Source organism: Poecilia reticulata, linkage group LG1 (genome assembly GCF_000633615.1).
Source record: "Poecilia reticulata strain Guanapo linkage group LG1, Guppy_female_1.0+MT, whole genome shotgun sequence".
NCBI classification, from domain to species: Eukaryota; Metazoa; Chordata; class Actinopteri; order Cyprinodontiformes; family Poeciliidae; genus Poecilia; species Poecilia reticulata.
This window is the reverse complement of record NC_024331.1, coordinates 31610087-31629205: the sequence shown is the minus strand read 5'-3', so window position 1 is coordinate 31629205 and position 19119 is coordinate 31610087. Positions and strand designations below refer to the sequence as shown.

Sequence of the window (19119 nt, the reverse complement as noted above, 5' to 3'; positions counted from 1 at the left end):
TTCAATTCCTTCTTCCTCATGATAGAAACTTTTATTTCGGCTAAAAATATTTTCTCTATTAAACTTTTTATAATTTATTTACTTTTAGTTATGCATTTGCTCTGGACTCATTTTTCTGATCGTTATTTCAGTATTTTTTTAGTTGACAGAACTGTGACTTATGGTGGAAATCTGAGGGGTACAGATTGAAAAGGAATGGGGCGAGTACAGTGGCCTGCGGGACTCCGCTACACAGAAAAATGTCTGGTTGCTCAAAAAGTGCTTTATCCAAACATTTTTGTTTTAATCTCGTCTAATATTCTAATTTTCTTACTGAACTATTTGATTTCATAATCTGCAAGCCAAAAATAATACACTAGAAAAAATGAATGTCAAGTTAAACGTGATCAAAGTTCGAATTGCACAACATATAAAGGAAAAGTACACAACGAAGCCTAGATCATTTAAAATCAATATTTAATCATAATAAATCTGACTTTCTTCAGACCCAAAGTGCTTTACATTAAACACAAGCAGTCTGCTGGGGGCGAAAAGCTGGATCAGGGCACAAACACATGATCAACAGGACATCTGATAGAATAATCAATATGTAGAATATTCACTGAACACTGATCCAGAACCGCACAGCATTCTGGGAGATGTAGGCAGAGGAAAAGCTTCAGCCGCTCAACCTCTCACAGCTAGCTAAGCTCAGGTTGGTGGCTTCACTCGCTCGTTGGTTACCTAGCAACCACCTGCTGAGTAACTCGCGCAGCAGCAGTTTAAGGTTTTGCCACTGTGCCTCATGACAGCTCAAAAATAAAAAACAACGGTGCCGAGTGAAAACTGGAAAAAACAGGAAAGGTCACACTATCAGTTTGGCAGCTTTTCAGATGAATAAAACAAAAAACTAATCAATAAGTATTGATTAGTCACCCATTGACTGATATGAAACGCATAGTAAGTTCACTGCTCTGAGTGTGGTACTCTTTTAGCAACTTGCAATAATCAATATTCTAATCGAATCATGACAATTAGTCTGATTCATCGTTGATCAGCAGTCTCAGCAAAAACTCATCTGAAACTAATTACTTCAACATTCAGGAAAAGCTCCACAGTTTTTCATTTTTAAAACACTTCACTGCCTTACACAATCACAAATAAATGCATTAGTCAAAAGCATTGATAACTTACTCTTAACTCACAAAATTACATTTAAATATTAAGAATGTAAACCGTCACATGTTAGTATAATACATCAACAGTTTCAATATCTCAAACACCAAATATACCTTCATTTGCATGAACACACACACTGGAAACTATGTTAGCCCCAACGCAGAAGCTAGCATCCTTATCTACGCTCTTCAGGATTCAGCCAATCAGCATCAAGGAAAATTAGTGGCGCTCCTGGATTGGCTGCTTTGCAAATAGCACCCGATAGTGTGTCAGCTATCATCACTCAGCTTCCCAAGATTTTTTTTTTTCCAGAATATTTTAGATGTGCTCTACAAAAAAAAAAATTCATAAATAGGCGAATTTTCCTCAAGGAGTCCCAGAAACATTTGTGAATAGGCGAATTTGCCAATACTGACCACAAATATACAAGGGTCCACTGTATTAAATAATATTTTAACAGTTAAAAATGTATAAATTACACATAAGTGAAACTCTAAGACTTTGCTGCAACAAAAAAAAAAGAAAGCGAAAACATTCAGAGTTGACACAAATGATTTTTAAATAATGTTAGTCCAATCTCCGCCCACTTTTTACAAGCTCCTCCCATTTTTGGTCTTTCAAGCCGGCGTACGAGAAGGAGGAAGTTTGGCCTCAAAGGAGCCCATGGTGTTGAGCGCCGCATGGATGCGGAAGTGCAGCCTGGACTCCATGCTGTAGTCTCTGTAGTTCATCCTGCAAAGAAAACCACCTGTTAGCCGTTTGTTGCAATCATGGGAGTGTCCTAGAAAAAATGAAAACATTTCTGAGTTTAAAAAGCCAAAAAGTTTCTAGGAAAAACTCAGAAATTTTTAGATTAGTATCAGAAATTTGCTAGAAAAAGCATTTATTAGCTCCAAAACTTGAACATTTTCTAGAAAAAAAAACTAGAAATTCCCCAGTTTGAAATGTCAGAAAGACAAGGAAATTTCTGAGTAAAAAGTTGAACATTTTCTAGAAAAGACCAGACATCTTGAGATAAATCTAAAAAAAAACACAAAAACCCCTTTGAAATTTCTGAGTTTTGAGGGTCAAACAATTTCACATTTTTATGTTTCTTCCATTGATTTGTCTAAAAATTTCAGAGTGTTTTGGGCAGAAATGAAATTATTATTTTTTCTATCTACATCGGCCGTCACAGGAATATAATTAGAGATGGTCAGTCGAAACTGATTTTATGTTAAACTGGCCTGCCATAGCCTCTCGCCTGGAACGTTAGCTGGAGATGGATGGATGGCCTGCCATATACGTTGTTCAGATTGAGCATATTAGCCTCTGTGAAAGGTTATCACATGAAGTGGGGTCAGTTTATTTGAAAGAAACATTTTAAAACGCATACTTTGCCTTTTCGATGACTGTGATGGCCGTATCAATGTCCCCTTTCAGCTTGTGCAGTAAACCCAGCTCATACATGGTAAATGGCACCAGGTAGGTGTCATGCTTGATGTCCTTTTCACTGCAGCAAAGACAAAGAAACAACAACAGGCATAGTTATTGGCAGTAGAAGAAGAATTTGTTCAAATCAGTTCCATGAATGATCAGGAGTTTCTGAAAAACTGGAAACCTGAATGGATAGAAAACCTGAATAACAGTTTGAAAACAATAAAAATCTGTGGTTCAGCATGTATGTCTATTAAATAATCAAGCAGCAAAAAGTGTTTTTGAACTGAAAATGTTGCTGTTTTTGTTGATGTATAATGCTAAAATTAACTCTATTAAAATGTTTGATCAAGTTCTGCCACCAACTGTAGAAAAAGTCCACTTTTGAGGAACACAAAAAGTTTTTGGTGGAAAAAACACAGAAATAAGAGTGTGACTTAAAAAGTCTTAAATATGTGTATCTAAAATTAAGGCCTTAAAATGTTTTAAATCCGTAGGAAATTTTTAAGTTAACTTATAGGAGGTCATACATTTTTCATGGCAGGGCTGCTGAATCTTGTATTACTTGCAGTTTAGTTTTACTCATGAAACTTTTCTCTCAGGCAAACATTTGAGTCACCCGCCGACATCTTCACTGACTCGAGGAGGCTACCGCTAACTAGCTGCTAACATACACTCGCTAGTGCCAATGTTGTCCATGATAGACAAGATTGGCACTGCTACTACACACAGTATGAGATTTTCTTTTAAAGATTTCTTTGGAGAAATTTTTTAAGACTATTTAATTCATAATAGTCTTAAAAAGTCTTAAGTTTTGAGTTGATGGAATCTGGAGAAAATGTCTTATCTACAGCTTTTCTGCTGTAGATAATGGCAGAAATGTTGAGTTAAAAACATGAAAATCTGAGCTTAACATGTTTAGTATTCATCTTGGTTTTTTGTTGTATTTTCTAGGTTTTTTGAACATCATAAATTACAAATAAAATGAAAGTAATACAGTAAATAATAAATGTTGAAGACCAAGCCATCTCAAGCAACTATGATCTCCTCCTATTTATAAGTTTTGTAGCAATATGCCGTCATTCTACTCAGATTCTTGACTAATGCATTGTGTTCAATGTAAACAGTGGCAAAAGTAAAATAATATTTAGTGCATACCATTTCCATAGACAAAAGTTTGAATTTTTTAATGTTTGCACACTGAAACGTAAAAAACTTCTTGTGTTTCTGATTTTGAATTTCCCTCTGAATTATAAAATTCTTCAACTTTTTAATATTTTCTAGTATTTTTTCATACTGGGCTTTAAATACATTGATTTAAATTAACCAGAATAACAAATGCTAATGCTGACACTCTGCTAGTGTAATGTTTTCATGCAGCCAGTGATGTCGCCGTTGCCCTGGACTCACCTGGAAATGACGAAGTTGAAGCAGATCTCCGCCTGAACCAGCCGCCCCAGCTGCGTCAAACACAAACCCTTCAGCATCTGGACCACACACACGTCGTCCGTGTGGAACTCCGACGGATCTGCGCATCACACAGGCGTTTAGTTTGCATTTTCACCACAACGTTTTGGATTTTTGTTTTTTTTCCCCCAGAATTTGGACTTTTTATCTCAGAATTTTGACTTTTTTCTCAGAATTCTTACTTTTTCTACAATTAAACAATAAAATCAGGCAACTTCAATCCTTTGATTTTATTTTAATCTTTCTAATTATTATTATTTTGACCTGCAAGGACTTTTGACTTGTCGAGAAGAAGTTTGGATACTCCTGCCCTAAAAGTTTATCGGTTTTTGTTTCTTTTTTCTGTTGTCTCACCCGAATCGCTCCTGAGCTGCTCTTCTGCCGCCTCCAGAGTCGATAAGATGCCTTCGGTTAGCTCCGGCCGCTTGCCGACTACCATGAAGCCGTTCCACACGTACATCATTTCCTGTGAGGAAGGATGTTGTGGTAAACAAACAGATTTACGGTTTTTACTGGACGGTGCTGAACGGGTTCTCACCAGAGCAGGAACCACGAGCTTCAGAGGCTTCGGCGGCGCGTATCTCTGGGCCTTCTTGGCAGCAAACTTCTCGGTTGGAATCGATTTTCCCGCAATTTTTAATCTGAGGCCGTCCACCTGCCTGCAAACCGACGCTCATTTAGCCGAACAAAAAAAAAAAAAAACACAAAATCTTTCTATTTTTATCTCGTTTCTAGTGGAAACATCTTATTAGGGGAAACAGCAAACCCACAGAAAATGCTTCAAAATTCATAAAGAAACAAACTTTTAGAAGGTTTTTAATTTACTGTTCAATAATGATTACATTAATTTAGCATAAATGTGGCCATCCCAGTTATTATTATCAGTTAATATATTACTTTTTTACCAGATGATGCAACTTTGCAACACAATCCCCTCTTTTGATTATAAGCAAATAATTAATATTTTAAATTAATCACATCTAATCTTATTTTATTCTCACAGTTCTTGGGGGTTTTTGCACAAGAACTGTGGCAACCTATAATAAAATGAGCATCAGAAATAGCATTTAAGTAAATTATCTAAACTCATTTTTATATTAAAAAAGCTTTAAAAACAGAAAACAACAATTGCGATGAAAAATCTAAGATAAAAAAAATGAATGGGATTGAAGTTTTTTTTATTTTGGAGGTTTTTTCCTCATCATCTTCTCTCCAACTTTCTGAGGCCCTCACTTTGAAAAACTCTGATTTTGTGTTTTTGCAGTGCAACCAACATCATTCATTTCTTTATTTACCTGAATAGCGCCACAACATTTTCTCCAGTCTTGGCGACTTCCTCCTCTGGCAGCATGCTTAAGATGGCGGCTTTCTGAAATACATATGTGGCCTACGAGAAAACGCCAACGTTAAAATGAGCAAAGTCAAAAAAAATGTGAATCAAAATGACGGGATTAATGGTCATATTTGCATGAGTACCATTTGGTAGATTTGAGTTTTCAGACTAGATTAATAAATAATTTAAACAATTCAGATTCTGAGAAAACAAGTCACAATTCTGACTTTTCTCCAAATTCTGAGAAGAATAAGGAATTGTGAGAGAAGAAATGTCAGAAATTTTTTGGGAAAAAAATCTCAATTCTGAGTTTTAAGTCAGAATTCCAAGAAGAAAAAAAATCGGAATTCTGAGGGAAAAGTCAGAATTTTCTTCATTGACCCTAATCCTTTTCTATAAAAATACTTTTCTTTCAGTTTTTTTTTTTCTGCTTTGTGCATTGCTTCTGTCGAGTTAGTGGCAGTAATGCACACTTAAACTTTTCTGCCAAAAAAAGCCCAGAAGAAGAAGAACTAGAAGCAGAAGAGAATGCGGATACCTGTGACCACTTGTTCTCCTTGCAGAGGCGGTCGGCGTATCGGTACGCCTCGGTCCAGTTCTGCTCGAAGGAGTACGCCCACATCAGCTCCCAGAAGCACAGATGGTGGATCTGACGCAATTCCTCCTGGGTCGCTATGCAGGCCAGAAATTTCTCCTGAGCCTGCAGAGACCAGAAAACTCTGAAAACCAGCCTTCATTTACCGGTCTTCATGTACAGTCAGACAGTTAACACTCACAAATGTGAAGTTCCCTTTCAGCACAGCGATCCTGGCCGTGTAGAAGAGCATCAGCGCTCCCTGTGAGAAAAATCCCTCAGGTTCAATCCAGAGAAAAATACTTTACAGTAAGAGGAATAAGGAAAGTTTCCATTTCTCTCAGTGCTACTGTGGTAGTACAATGGGTGCCAAAAATATAGATTCTCGAAAAAATTCTGATTCTACAACGGCTTTCACTGTAAATAGAAAAAAAGAGAAAATTTCTGCCAAAAACTTACATTTTCCAAAACAACTTGGGAATTTCTGAAGTCATAAAGTCAAAAGAATTGCCAGAAATAAACTCTAAATTAATCAAAATTGTTTAGAGTAATTTCATAAATTTTATAGAAAGAATTTTGGAGCTGCAAAAGTCAAAAAATGTTTACTTTTGAAACTGACTTTTCTTGCAAGTTTTAGATTTCTGAAACTATTTTCTAAAATAAATCCTGCGATTAATCTCAAAATGTCTGAGATTTAACTTTTGGAGTCAGTAGCTCCTTAATATTGAAGAAAAAGTACCAGTTCCACTGACAGAGTATTTCACTTCATAACATGGGAAAATGATCTTATCAGTTAAATAATCTGCCAGTAAATATTGTACTTTTTAAAATCAATATTAAGGAATGATCGTCTTAAAACAAGCTCCGATGTCTTGCTCAAAAGTTACCTCATCGTTAGTTCTGCCTTATTTGATGTGTACTAAGATATTTGCAGCAGAAACTAAACCAAATTACTTGGCAAGATTTTATGTTTTTGCAGTGAATGTATTGAGTTATGTTGTGTACTTTTCTCATAATAAATGAGCAGAAATGGGAACCTTCCTTTATAAACAATATTTTTGTCTGCGTTTCTTACGTTGGGGAACTTGTCGGCGTACGGTTTGAGCAGAGCTTCAGCCTCAGGGAGGTTTCCGTCACCGGTTCCTGAAGGAGCGTTAAAGTCACTTCCAGGCTCCAGTAATCGGACGTTCTGCTTCACATAAGGAAAGTTTTCTCACCCAGAATGACGCTCATGTAGAGGTGGAACATGAGCAGAGTCATGGTGCTGAGGATGGAGCGCAGGCTGTTACTGGCTGCCCCCTCTCTCAGCTGAGACAAACCAAACTCCTGCAAAGCGGATTATAGAAACGCATTAAAAAACCTTTTTAATGCGGTGATACTGACATCCCAAAGCGAACAGACAGAGTGGCGTCTCCTACCCTGTCTCCAGAAAATCCCAGAAACTCCATGAGTCTGAGGACTCTGGATGGAAGCATGGACAGGATCTGATAAAAACAACAAATAAAACATGGTGGTTAATCTGGATTTATTGAGACAAATGCAGCTTCATAGCATGTAATCTCTGGTTGGAGAATCAGTTAAAACTTCCTGTGACCAGCAGGTGGAGATCTTTTCTTTAAAAATTACCAGATGCACCCGAACACAGATTTAGCAGAGCACAATATTTTATTAACAATTTTCCTTAAAACAATTATCTTGTTAAAAATGAGACTTCAGGCCCACTACTCTGTCCCTGGTACCAAAGGAACACCTAAGGTAAGGGACGGACAAGTTCAATTATTCCAAAAGAAATAAACAAAATATGCAATGCAAAGAAATCAAACAAACAAGAAAACAAATTAGTAACTTCAATAACAAAACAAATAAACTGTAAAAGAAAACACTTCAAACAATGGAACAAATCGTGTCGTCATCCGCTTCCAAATGCCCTTCAATGGGGCCAGAGGAGTAACGCCCCGCCCACACAGCCGGCCCAATCCGCAACAGCTTTAGTTGAGAGTGGCCCAAACAAACAGCAAGACAAGACAGCTGAGCATCCAAAGTGCTGCAGCTCCAAACACAATCAGGTGCCCAGGGGTGGAAACACAGCCTAACCCGGGAGGAAGCGGGTCAGCAGGTGAGGACCAGATGGAAGCTGCACGCCACAGCAACCCCCAGCTGCAGCCGGCAACGCCAGCAGAGCAACAGATCGCAGACGAGTCGACCAAACCCACAAGCCGACATGTAGCCGCCGACCGTAGCAACAGTGGGAGAAACAAAGAGGCACGCACCCTGCAGCGGCCCGCCCAACTATAAAGGCATTTGCCCCGCCCACCAATCGGTGCCCGGTGCATAGAGTGGGGGAGGGTGGAACACCATCCCACCACATTCTACCCCCCGGTATTGCATCGTCGCCCCGACGATGGACCTGCACACTTCAGCACCAAGGACAAAAGACGGCAAACTGTCACTGAAGGCAAGTCAAAGAACGAACCACCACGTGCGCCAAAAAGTCCTTGGTATATACGCTGAATTATATTCATTCCCAAAATGCCAGGAACAGAAGAACCCGCATTAGTGGGATCCTTCACCGCCAGGATCTCACAATGTGGAAGCACTTTGTCACAGAGATTGACATCCAACTCTAAATAGCCAACATATGAGAGGGAAAGACCATTGGCTGCCAACAGCCACAACCAATGACATGACTGAAGGCGATCACGCCCCAATGATGCAAAATCTTCCTGAAAACAGCTCAGTGATTGTCGACACCATGGACCCCATGTCTACCAAACAAGTCACAGAGATACCGCCCATAACATCAATGACTGGACAAGATGCCAACAATTTTGACGTGGCTGCCAATTGCGAGCCTGCTATTCCCCCACCTGAGTTGTGACTCAACAGCTCAGTGGGTGCTAGTTTTCCCTTGATCAACATTAGCTGGGTCATTCCTCCCTGCACTGGTGCGGTACTTTATCTCCTCCCTGGCTTCCCCTTTTAAATGATCAAAGAGAAAGAAAGCCTAATCTGCCGCTGATAAAACGGCGGGCCCGAGTACACGATTGGGCCTCCTCAATCCACTCACCGATCCCAATGCCAGTCCTACCACCAAACATGGGACACTGTCGGTCCCTGGGCACAACCACCAACCGCTCAGCAACTACAGCGCCAACAGGCATGACACCACCAGCCACAGCCGGGGAAGCAGCGGTGCCCGGCAAACCCCCAGCCGTCGCATTCTGCTGACCCACTCCATCCACCGGCCGCTGTGTCACTTCCTCCATGCCTGCAGGGGAAGACTACCCAAAGAAAAAAAAACTAAACTGAAAAATAAATCCTGAACCCACAGGTAGGTTTTCCTTTGGATAGCTACTGCTGTTGTCTTACACCATAAATAAAAACACAGAAAAAGTTAAGACCCGAAACACACACACAAAAAAAATCTGTATTCAAAGGTGCATCCTGCCAACAACGCCAAATGTGACCAGCAGGTGGAGATCTTTTCTTTAAAAATTACCAGACTCACCCGAACACAGATTTAGCAGTGCACAATATTTTATTAAACAATTTTCCTGAAAACAATTCTCTTGTTAAAAATGAGGCTTCAGGCCCACTACTCTGTCCCTGAAACAAAAGGAACACCTAAGGTACAGGATGGACAAGTTCAATTATTCCAAAAGAAATGAATAAAACATGCAATGCAAAAGAAATGAGTAAATCAAACAAACAAGAAAACAAATTAGTAACTTCAATAAGTTGTCATCCGCTTCCAAATGCCCTTCGATGGGGCCAGAGGAGTAATACCCCGCCCACACAGCCGGCCCAATCTGCAACAGGTTTAGTTGACAGTGGCCAAAACAATGGCAAGACAAGACAAGACAGCAGAGCGTCCAAAGCGCTGCAGCTCCAAACACAATCAGGTGCCCAGGGGTGGAAACACAGCCTAACCCGGGAGGAAGCGGGTCAGCAGGTGAGGACCAGACGGAAGCTGCATGCCACAGCAACCCCAGCTGCAGCTGCAGCCGGCAACGCCAGCAGAGCAACAGATCGCAGACGATTCGACCAAACCCACAAGCCGACATGTAGCCGCCGACCGTAGCAACAGTGGGAGAAACAAAGACGCAGGCACCCTACAGCAGCCCGCCCAACTATAAAGGCATTTGCCCCGCCCACCAATCAACGGGTTGATTGTGGGGGAGGGTGGAACACCATCCCACCACATTCCTTAAACGTCTCAATCTTAAATAATCTTTTAAACGTTTTTATGCTTCAATTTGGGTGTCAACTGCTTCTAAAATAGTTTTTTTTAATCCAGCCATTATTTTACAATAAAATAATATTCCAAATGTAACTTCCCCTCACCTATTAACTAGCCTGTTGCCTAGCAACCCCAGGAGAGTTCCGCCCGTCACCTAGCAACCCAAGCAGAGCTCCAGCTAAGACAATCATTTACATTTGTATGGTATGTCCAGATGAATAAAGAGCAGTTTAAAGTATTGAATTAAATTGTTTGACATTTTTTTTTAACTTCTTACCAGATTAAATGATCCGATGCCCATGTTGACGCCACCTCGGAAATGAATATGTGTGCTCCTCTCCTTTTCTCCATCCTCTATTACATTTTCCATAGCCTGGCAGTTCCTAGTTTAAAAACATTATGTCTTAATATCAACACAACACAAAATTATAAAGATTTCAGGCTGCATTGATAAATAGACTTCACTGTTGTCAACTTAGTGACTTTGTTGCTATAGTTCAGTGTTTTTCAACCTGTTTTGAGTCAAGGTACATTGTTTTAATTGAAAAAATTACGAGGCACACCACCAACCCAAAATGGAAACAAAGATACTCTGTAGCCGCCTATATTACATATATAGTCATTCTTATCAAAATGTCTTGAATAGGAATCAAATAAACACAAAAAATAATTTTTATCATATTTTACATTTCTTATTTTAAATTGCACTTAATATGTCCACTTCAAAAATACACCTGAACAGCCACAACACTGTGGTGTGATGCATGAATGTAGTAACATTCATGCATCACTAATTCTCTTGTTTTAATGTAAAATGCTCTGTACCTACTGTGATAATAAAATTACATGATTATGCCACTAGTCACTACTACAGCAGAGACACTCAAAGATGGCATAATTTGCAGATAATTAAATCATTTTCAAAAAATCTTTTTAAGACCAATTACCGTATTTTCCGGACTATGAGCGCACCATATATAAACCGTACCTTCAAATTTTTTGAACCCCCCAGGAAACATACACATATCAGCCGCACCGGGCTGCAGGCCGCTGGTATCTCTGCCACTCTCGGTTTCCCATAAGGACCCAGCAGAGGGCAGCAGAGAGCTATCTCCAGTTCTCCGTCTCCAAATCCGGTTTTGTTCATGTCGAGTTTACGTGCAGCGGCTTTACTTTAGGCATCATATGAGTTTGAAAACATTTCTCCGTCGTGCCTGCTGCTAGCATGGCTGCTAGCATGTGCTTGTTCTAAATTAAAATTAGCTCGTTCTTCTTTGATTTCCAATTTTGACTTCCAACGATTCACTTCCTGCTAGAGAGCCCCATGGTGGTTGAAGAAAAATCCACCGAAAAGCCGCACCGGGCTATAAGCCACATGGTTCAAAGCTTAGGAAAAAAGTAGCGGCTTATAGTCTGGAAAATACGGTAGGTGAAATTGGATAATTTCCACGGCACACCTGACGATCACTCATGGTACACTAGTGTGTCGCGGCGTAGTGGTTGAAAAACACTATGGCAATTTTTTCAGACCAATTTTTTTTGGTCTGAATTTTTTTTTCTGACCAAAAAAAATTGGTATCATGCAGACTTTTAGGTAAACAGCCAGAAAAGTGCAATCAGTTCACCGCTAATTTTGTGTTTATTTTACTTGTAAATGAGATAACTGCTCCTCATTCCCATCCCTCCTTTGATGAAGCCGATGACGCTTTCATCCAGGAACATTAGCGCTGCCTTCTGCATCAGGACCTCGGCGTAGCACAGCTCAGCGTGCATCTCCTCTGTGACAAACAGCCGCAAAACGAAATGTTAACCATATTTACAGTTAAACTGGTGCATGTTTTGCTAGATACCACCAGAAATAACAACATTTAGCTGAAATGTGAGTATTTTTCTGTCAGAAATCAATGAAAGACTCACCTTCTGTCAAATTATCAACAGGCTGCCCATTCCAAAAGCTGGCTAAGCTCTCCATTATCCCTGTTTTCCTCCGAAATCTAAGTTGGGAAACAAGACTGGATTATAAAACATCGCAAATACTAAGGAAATGTTCAAAACTGCAATTCAAACAGTTTATCTAATGGGATTCAACTTAAAATATAAGATATTTAAATTTATTCCCTTTTTAAAACTACTTCTGTTGTTATTAAGCTGCTTCATTAGTTGTTCAGCCGACTTATTTTGTTGTAGAATAAAATAAAAGTGGATTTAATGCTGTGTGCATAGAGGGGCACAATGAATAAAAAGTTTGGAGTGATTAAAATCATAGTTGCATTTTATTTTCTTTTGGTTTATATAATATTAATAGAGAGAATCCATAATCACACATCAAACCTATACATGTAACTTTTTCTCCAAAGTGACAAAAACACTATGATGTGTTTTGTTTGTTTTGTTTYGTAATGTCTGTCACTTCCTGGAGTATTTTGACTTGTTGGTTGTGATTGGTTCTTTTTCATTAAGTTAATATGCTAATTGGATGAAATGGATCCATCTGTTATTTGCTGGTGCTGCTTTAAGTTGTGAACTCAGTTGCTTTGCGTGTGAAAGACACATGAAATTTAATGCATTTTTGGCCCTATTAGTCTTCCATACACGAGGAGCAGTGATGTTAAACACACATTTAACAACAGAGAGTGAGATATTAACATTCAACACCACAAATTATTGTTCGTTCACATAAACATTTGCGCTCACATCGGTTTTACTGCACACTCAGACCACAAAAAGGAAATTTATGAGAAAAACCACATGAAAAGTTAGGATGTGAGGCAAATGCATAGAAAATGACATAAATACACGGATGAGACATGGATAGGGAAATTTCTGTTGTCAATCCATAAATGAAATATACTGATGCGTTTTTCCAGCTTTACCTCTGGCAGGTGTGCAGAGCTTCCTTCAGTGACGCCATGGCAACATCCATGTCCTTGGGGTCAAAGGTCATAGCAGCCTGCATCAGTAAAATGCTGCTGTAGCCCATAGCATGATACATACTGTGGCTCTTTCTGGAGGACACAAACGCTTCAGTAAAATAGGATCAAATGGGATTTTTAAAGAAAAGTAAAAGTGCAAAATGTGTAAAAATTTAAAGTAAGTTTACATCTTTGCATCTTTTTGTTTTTTGCTTGTCACAAAGGAAATCAATTAGTTTTTAAAATTGATTTAGTTTTTCAGTCTGTATAAAAAAATCATGGATTATGTCACATAATTGTGGATTTAAAACTTTTACCGCATTAAATGGCATTTAAAGGGCCTGGCGAGTCTCACTAATGAGCAAATTAGATTTTTTTCTAAGAATTCTGACTTATTTCCTCAAAATTATGTTGTTTTTTTTCTCAGAATTTTGACTTTATAATCTCAGATTTCTGAGACTGAAGTCAGATTTCTTTTCGGTGTATTTAATCCTCTCTTTTCCTAAAAGTTGCTGCTGACATGTAGTTTCCAGAAGAACTCAAAAGACTTTCCGACCTGAAAACAGGATTTAGTGAACGTCAGAAACTTACCGCGGCTCCAGTGAACTCAAAGCGTCTGCAAACCGGTTGTTCAGAAACAGATGCAGGGCGACGTTACATTCCTCCAGCGCCGTCTCCAAGTCCAGCTGGAGGATTCTGGATCCCAGAGAAAATCAAACATTTCCAAAAATCAGCCTGACATCTTCCATCCTCCTCTTTCCCTCTGAGTTCGGATGTTTATTTACTCAGAACTATAAACTTGTTTTTCCTCTGAATTTTAACTTTTTCACAGAATTTTGACTTTCATACCTGAATTCTGATGTATATTTTTTAAATTCTCACTTGTTTCTTCAGAATTCAGAATTATTTTTCTCTGATCTTTTTCTGTCCCGTTTTGCTATGAGCCAATATATTATGACTTTATTAATCTAATGTTCATATTATGATGTTGTGCCTTTGTCAGTCGCTGAAGGTTTTTCCACAGAGACACAACCTTCTGGAGAATCTTCCAGAGAATCTCACGTTCTTATCTTTATGATTCTTTTCCTTCATTTTGTTTCCATGAAGCCGTTATTTAGTCACAGCTTTTGCTCCAAAGCTAAGTTCTCATATTTTGCTGAAAGTTTTGCATTTAGTAAATCACTGATAAAGCAGCTAAAGCTCAAATAAAAACTCAAAAGACTCCACAGAGCATAGAAAATGGGTTAGAGAGAACACTTTAGGGCAGTGGTCCCTAAACCACGGCCCGCGGGCCGGATCCGGCCCGCCTCCACATTTGGTCCGGCCCCCTGAACAACACCAGAGAGCATTCAGATTTTATTTTCCGGACTGAGCCGCTTATATGTGGATATTTCTTTAACCACCAGGGGGCTCTTCAGCAGGAAGTGAATCACTGGAAGTCAAAATTGGAAATAAAAGAAGAAAGCGGCCATTAAAACGGAATTAGATTTTGATAGGGAATTGAACCTTGAGAATGTTGTTGATCAGTTAAATAGCATTGAGGGGAAAAAGAAGATTTTTGGGTTTTTTTAAATAATACTGGGATCATTATGAGAATTTGAGGAATAGATATTAGGATCCAGTAGATGGCAGTAGTGCAACAATAATGGATGCAAGCTGCTGTTGAAATCTAAAGAAGAAGAAGCAGGAGAAAGTGCTCATTTTTATTTAGCACATGCTAGTAGCAACACGAAGGATCAGCACTTTTACTGTTACCGTTCGGAAACGACTGTAATCATCCATCCATCCATTTTCTTGCACCCTTTTTCCCTCAGTGGGGTCGGGAGGGTTGCTGGTGCCCATCTCCAGTTAACGTTTCGGGCGAGAGGCGGGGTCACCCTGGACAGGTCGCCAGTCTGTCGCCGGGCAACACAGAGACACACAGGACACACAACCATGCACACACACACTCACACCTAGGGGCAATTTGGAGAGGCCAATTAACCTGACAGTCATGTTTTTGGACTGTGGGAGGAAACTGGAGTACCTGGAGAAAACCCACCATGCACAGGGAGAACATGCAAACTCCATGCAGAAAGGCCGGGGCCGGGAATTGAACCCAGAACCTTCTTGCTGCAAGGCAACAGCTCTACCAACTGCGCCACTGTGCAGCCCCGACTGTAATCAGTTCAGTTAAATCTAAACTTGGCAACTTTTTATTTTCAACCGTAATAAATGTGATATTCAATTGACCTGTTATGATTCAGATTTTGGGCGTCCGCCCCCCTCTGATGCTGCTGCATCGCTGTGGAAAACCGGCAGAGATATCTGAGGCTTATAGTCCGGAAAATACGGAAAATATTTATGAAAATTAATTTAATAAATAGTGTTATTTCCTGGATTTTTTCTGTGAAGAACCCAGAGAGGGTTATTTGATTGTGCTTTCTGGAAAACAATACATTTTTACATTTAGTCACTCCTGCAATCGTCACACGTTTTCTGTTACAAACTGACTCCGGCCTCCAGCAGAGAAGGGAAAAGTTATGTGGCCCTCACAGGAAAAGGTTTGGGGGCCCCTGGTTTAGGGAAATTATATATAAAGAATTTAGTTTGTTGCAAAATGTGAGAAGAAGCATTTACATTAAATCCTTAATTAGTTGATATATTTGATTAAAAATAAAAAAAATAAAGAACGTTTGGAGAGATTAAACTCTACGTACGTCTCCTCTTGATGTATGTGGTCAACATCCATCTAAAAACCCAGAAAAACACAAAATTCAAAGATTTAGTCAAAACTATCAAAACGTGGCATTTTAATGGTGTAAAGTTTTTTTCTATCATGGTATAAGACCGTTGTAGAAATAAAACTCATTTTGAGATTAATCTCAGGAATTTTCTGAAAAACAAGAAAATTTCTGAGCTCCAAAAGTGAAATATCTATAAGAGAAAAGCTCATGAAATTCATAGAATTTTTTTTTTATTTATGAGTTTGAAAATTCTAAAATTTGTCAGAAAAAACTGAGAAATGTTTAGATTACCATGATTTTTTATTTTTTTAGAAACTATATTAAAATTAATGAGCTCCAAAAATGTAAAAATTTCTAGTAAAAATGTTGAAATTTCTTTAAAAAAAAAAATATTGACATTTCTGAGTTTTAAAATTTAAGCTTTGCACAAAAAAACCTTAGACATTTTTTAGATCAATCTCAAATATTTACTAGAAAAAACTTGGAAATCTCTGAGTTTAACAAGTTGAAAAGTTTTAATTTTTACTAAAATAAATAATTTCCAAGTTTTCTAAAAATTTACTAGAGATTAGATTACTAAAATAAAAATCTGAGTTTTTCCTCCTCCTTTTTCTTTTTCTGTCGACAATGGCCCTAAAACAACGTTGTATTTTTCTGAAGATAACTAAACAAGATTTAATTTTCCACTCGTGATACTTGGATGTTTCCGACTTCGGCCAGCGGTGTTTAAGATTTCCATGTGAATAATCCAAATTATTAATATCTCCATTATATGAAGCAGTGTAAACTGCTTCTAGTTGCATTCTTCATCAAAAATAGCATGAAAAAAACAGCTGCAGTAAATACAAATAGAAATGTTTTTAAAGGAATTTGGCAAAAGTAATGCAAATGCAAACATTGATATTGATTTTGTTGTAAAAACAAACTATTTTAGCTTAAAAAATAAAAACTCACCTCCTTGATTGCACCATTGTTCATGTCCATTTGAGCTGAGGAGCGAGTGAAAAGAGAAACAAAGAGACGGAGGTCTTTCCTGGCCAAAACTCTGGAGAGAAAGACAAACAGTCTGAGTCGAGCATCTTATGGTGGTCTTAGATGGCGGGCGTGGCTTCCAGCCAACAAGCTCAGCCCACGGAGCAAAGCGAAGGTTGGAGCTGCTGCTCAGGATTACTGACGGAAAGGAAAAATTCATGCAGATTTAAAAGGTCTAAGGCAGTGGTCCCCAAACCTTGGCCCGTGGGCAAAATCCGGCCCGCCTCCACATTTGGTCCCTGAACACAACCAGAGCGTTTAGATTTTTTTTTTCATTTACCGTATTTTCCGGACTATAAGCTGCTACTTTTTTTCCTAAGCTTTGAACCATGTGGCTTATAGCACAGTGCGGCTTATATGAAGATTTTTCTTCAACCACCAGGGGGCTCTTCAGCAGGAAGTGAATCAGTGGAAGTCAAAATTGGAAATAAAAGAAGAAAGCGGCCATTAAAACGGAATTAGGTTTTAATAGGGAATTGAAATTTGAGAATGTTGTTGATCCCCTCAAATAGCATTGAGGGGAAAAAGATTTTTCAATTTTTTTAAATAATACTGATTAAATAATACATTTTTAAATAATACATTATGAGAATTTGAGGTATAGATGTTAGGATCCAGTAGATGGCAGTAGTGCAACAATAATGGATGCAAGCTGCTGTTGAAATCTAAAGAAGAAGAAGAGGCCTATTTTCATTTAGCACATGCTAGTAGCAACACGAAGGATCAGCACTTTTACTGTCACAGTTACCGTTCGGAAACTACCGTAATCAGTTCAGTTAAATCTAAACTTGGCAACTTTTTATTTTCAACCGTAATAAATGTGATATTCAATTGACCTGTTATGACTCAGATTTTGGGCGTCCGCCCCCCTCTGCTGCTGCTGCTGCATCGCTGTGGAAAACCTGGAGCGGCAGAGATATCTGCGGCTTACAGTCCGGAAAATACGGTATTTATTTAATAAATAGTGTTATTTCCTGGATTTTTTCTGTGAAGAACCCAGAGAGGGTTATTTGATTGTGCTTTCTGGAAAACAATACATTTTTACATTTAGTCACTCCTCCAATCGTCACACGTTTTCTGTTACAAACTGACTCTGGCCCCCCAGCAGAGAAGGGAAAAGTTATGTGGCCCTCACAGGAAAAGGTTTGGGGGCCCCTGGGCTAAGACATAAAATGTGAAAGGAACACATTAACACAGGATGTTGATGATGAAGGGTTCGCTCTCTAGCTTCAGGGAAAAAACCCTTTTAAAGAATACCAACTATTGAGAAGTGAGTGAAAAGTATTCAGTGACTTTTAAAAGGGGAACCATGCGTAAAATCACTCAAAATTAATGATTGTGATGAAAGGTCGGCTGACATAACCTGGAAAACCGAATTTACCGCAAAAACACAAAATATTTCCAAGTATTTCTGTCTAGTTTCCAGTTCAAATATGTTAGTACACTTGAATAAAAGACAAACTAACTTGCACAGAAATATGAGCTTGTTTTAAGTCAATTATTCCTTAATATTGATGATGTTGTTTAGTTGTAAGTGAAATAATCTGTCAATGGAACTGGTACCTTTTAATCAATATTAAGGAGTTATTGAATTAAAACAAGCTCCTGTATTTGATGAAAATACTAAAACATTTACATTAGAAAATACTTATTAGAAGTATTTTGTTATTTTGCAGTGTTCTCGCTTTACCTCACGCCACCCTTTGACCTTTTTAAAGTTTTAATCTGCTGATTGATGTAGATTTCATTTCAAACGTTCCTGCTGTTTGAACTGCATCCATGTGAACACAGCCGGCCCAAGGCAGAAGAAAACTAAGCCGTTGTAAACCTTCAGCTAACGTTAGCTTATGTGTGTTTTTAACATAAGACAAATGATCCAGTCAGCACAAAGCTTTATTTATTATAGCTAGAAATTAGAGATCTGGGTGTAGTGATGAACTCTGACCTGAACCTTCAGAGTCACATAAAGACAGTTACAAAGTCGGCCTTCTATCACCTGAAGAACATTTTCAGGATTAAAGGAGTAATGTCTCAGCAGGATCTAGAGAAACTCATCCATGCATTAAACTTTAGTCACATTGTTTGGCTTCCTGTAGTTCAGAGACTTTAAAGTACTGTTAGTTTGTAAATCACTGAACAGTTTAGCACCAAACCACATTAAAGATTTGCTGTTTGACTTGACAAATTAAAAGAAATAGAAGGATGGAAAAAAGCCTCGCCCTGAAAAACTGTGTCCGTAAGGAACCAATCCCCTGAAGATC

At 38.6% G+C, this 19119-nt stretch overlaps 1 protein-coding gene across 2 annotated transcripts; it reads right to left on the bottom strand.

The window, feature by feature from the left end:
- Nucleotides 1–438: 438 nt before the first annotated feature.
- Nucleotides 439–16978, bottom strand: LOC103472854 (tetratricopeptide repeat protein 39B-like). Of its 2 annotated transcripts, XM_008422710.2 has the most exons (18): nucleotides 16781–16978; nucleotides 15800–15831; nucleotides 13692–13796; nucleotides 13062–13193; nucleotides 12106–12182; nucleotides 11837–11966; nucleotides 10466–10571; nucleotides 7367–7432; nucleotides 7166–7274; nucleotides 7024–7091; nucleotides 6151–6210; nucleotides 5913–6074; nucleotides 5337–5428; nucleotides 4580–4700; nucleotides 4396–4507; nucleotides 3985–4102; nucleotides 2534–2650; nucleotides 439–1890 (listed from the first exon to the last, which is right to left on the bottom strand). In XM_008422710.2, the coding sequence occupies exons 1-18, from the start codon at nucleotides 16808–16810 to the stop codon at nucleotides 1776–1778; spliced, it is 1752 nt and encodes a 583-aa protein (XP_008420932.1). In that variant the 5' UTR covers nucleotides 16811–16978; the 3' UTR covers nucleotides 439–1775. The 2 variants fall into 2 exon arrangements, with proteins under 2 accessions (XP_008420932.1, XP_008420940.1); XM_008422718.1 differs by lacking the exons at nucleotides 15800–15831; nucleotides 16781–16978 and having other exon boundaries at nucleotides 13062–13114; nucleotides 13692–13763.
- Nucleotides 16979–19119: the final 2141 nt, after the last annotated feature.

Coding starts and splice junctions, on each gene's coding strand:
- LOC103472854 (XM_008422710.2), bottom strand. CDS start 16,810: ATGGACATGAACAATGGTGCAATCAAGGAG. Junction 13,797..15,799: donor CACATACATCAAGAGGAGAC/GTACGTAGAGTT, acceptor TCTGGGATCCAG/AATCCTCCAGCTGGACTTGG. Junction 11,967..12,105: donor TGTTGATAATTTGACAGAAG/GTGAGTCTTTCA, acceptor TGTTTGTCACAG/AGGAGATGCACGCTGAGCTG.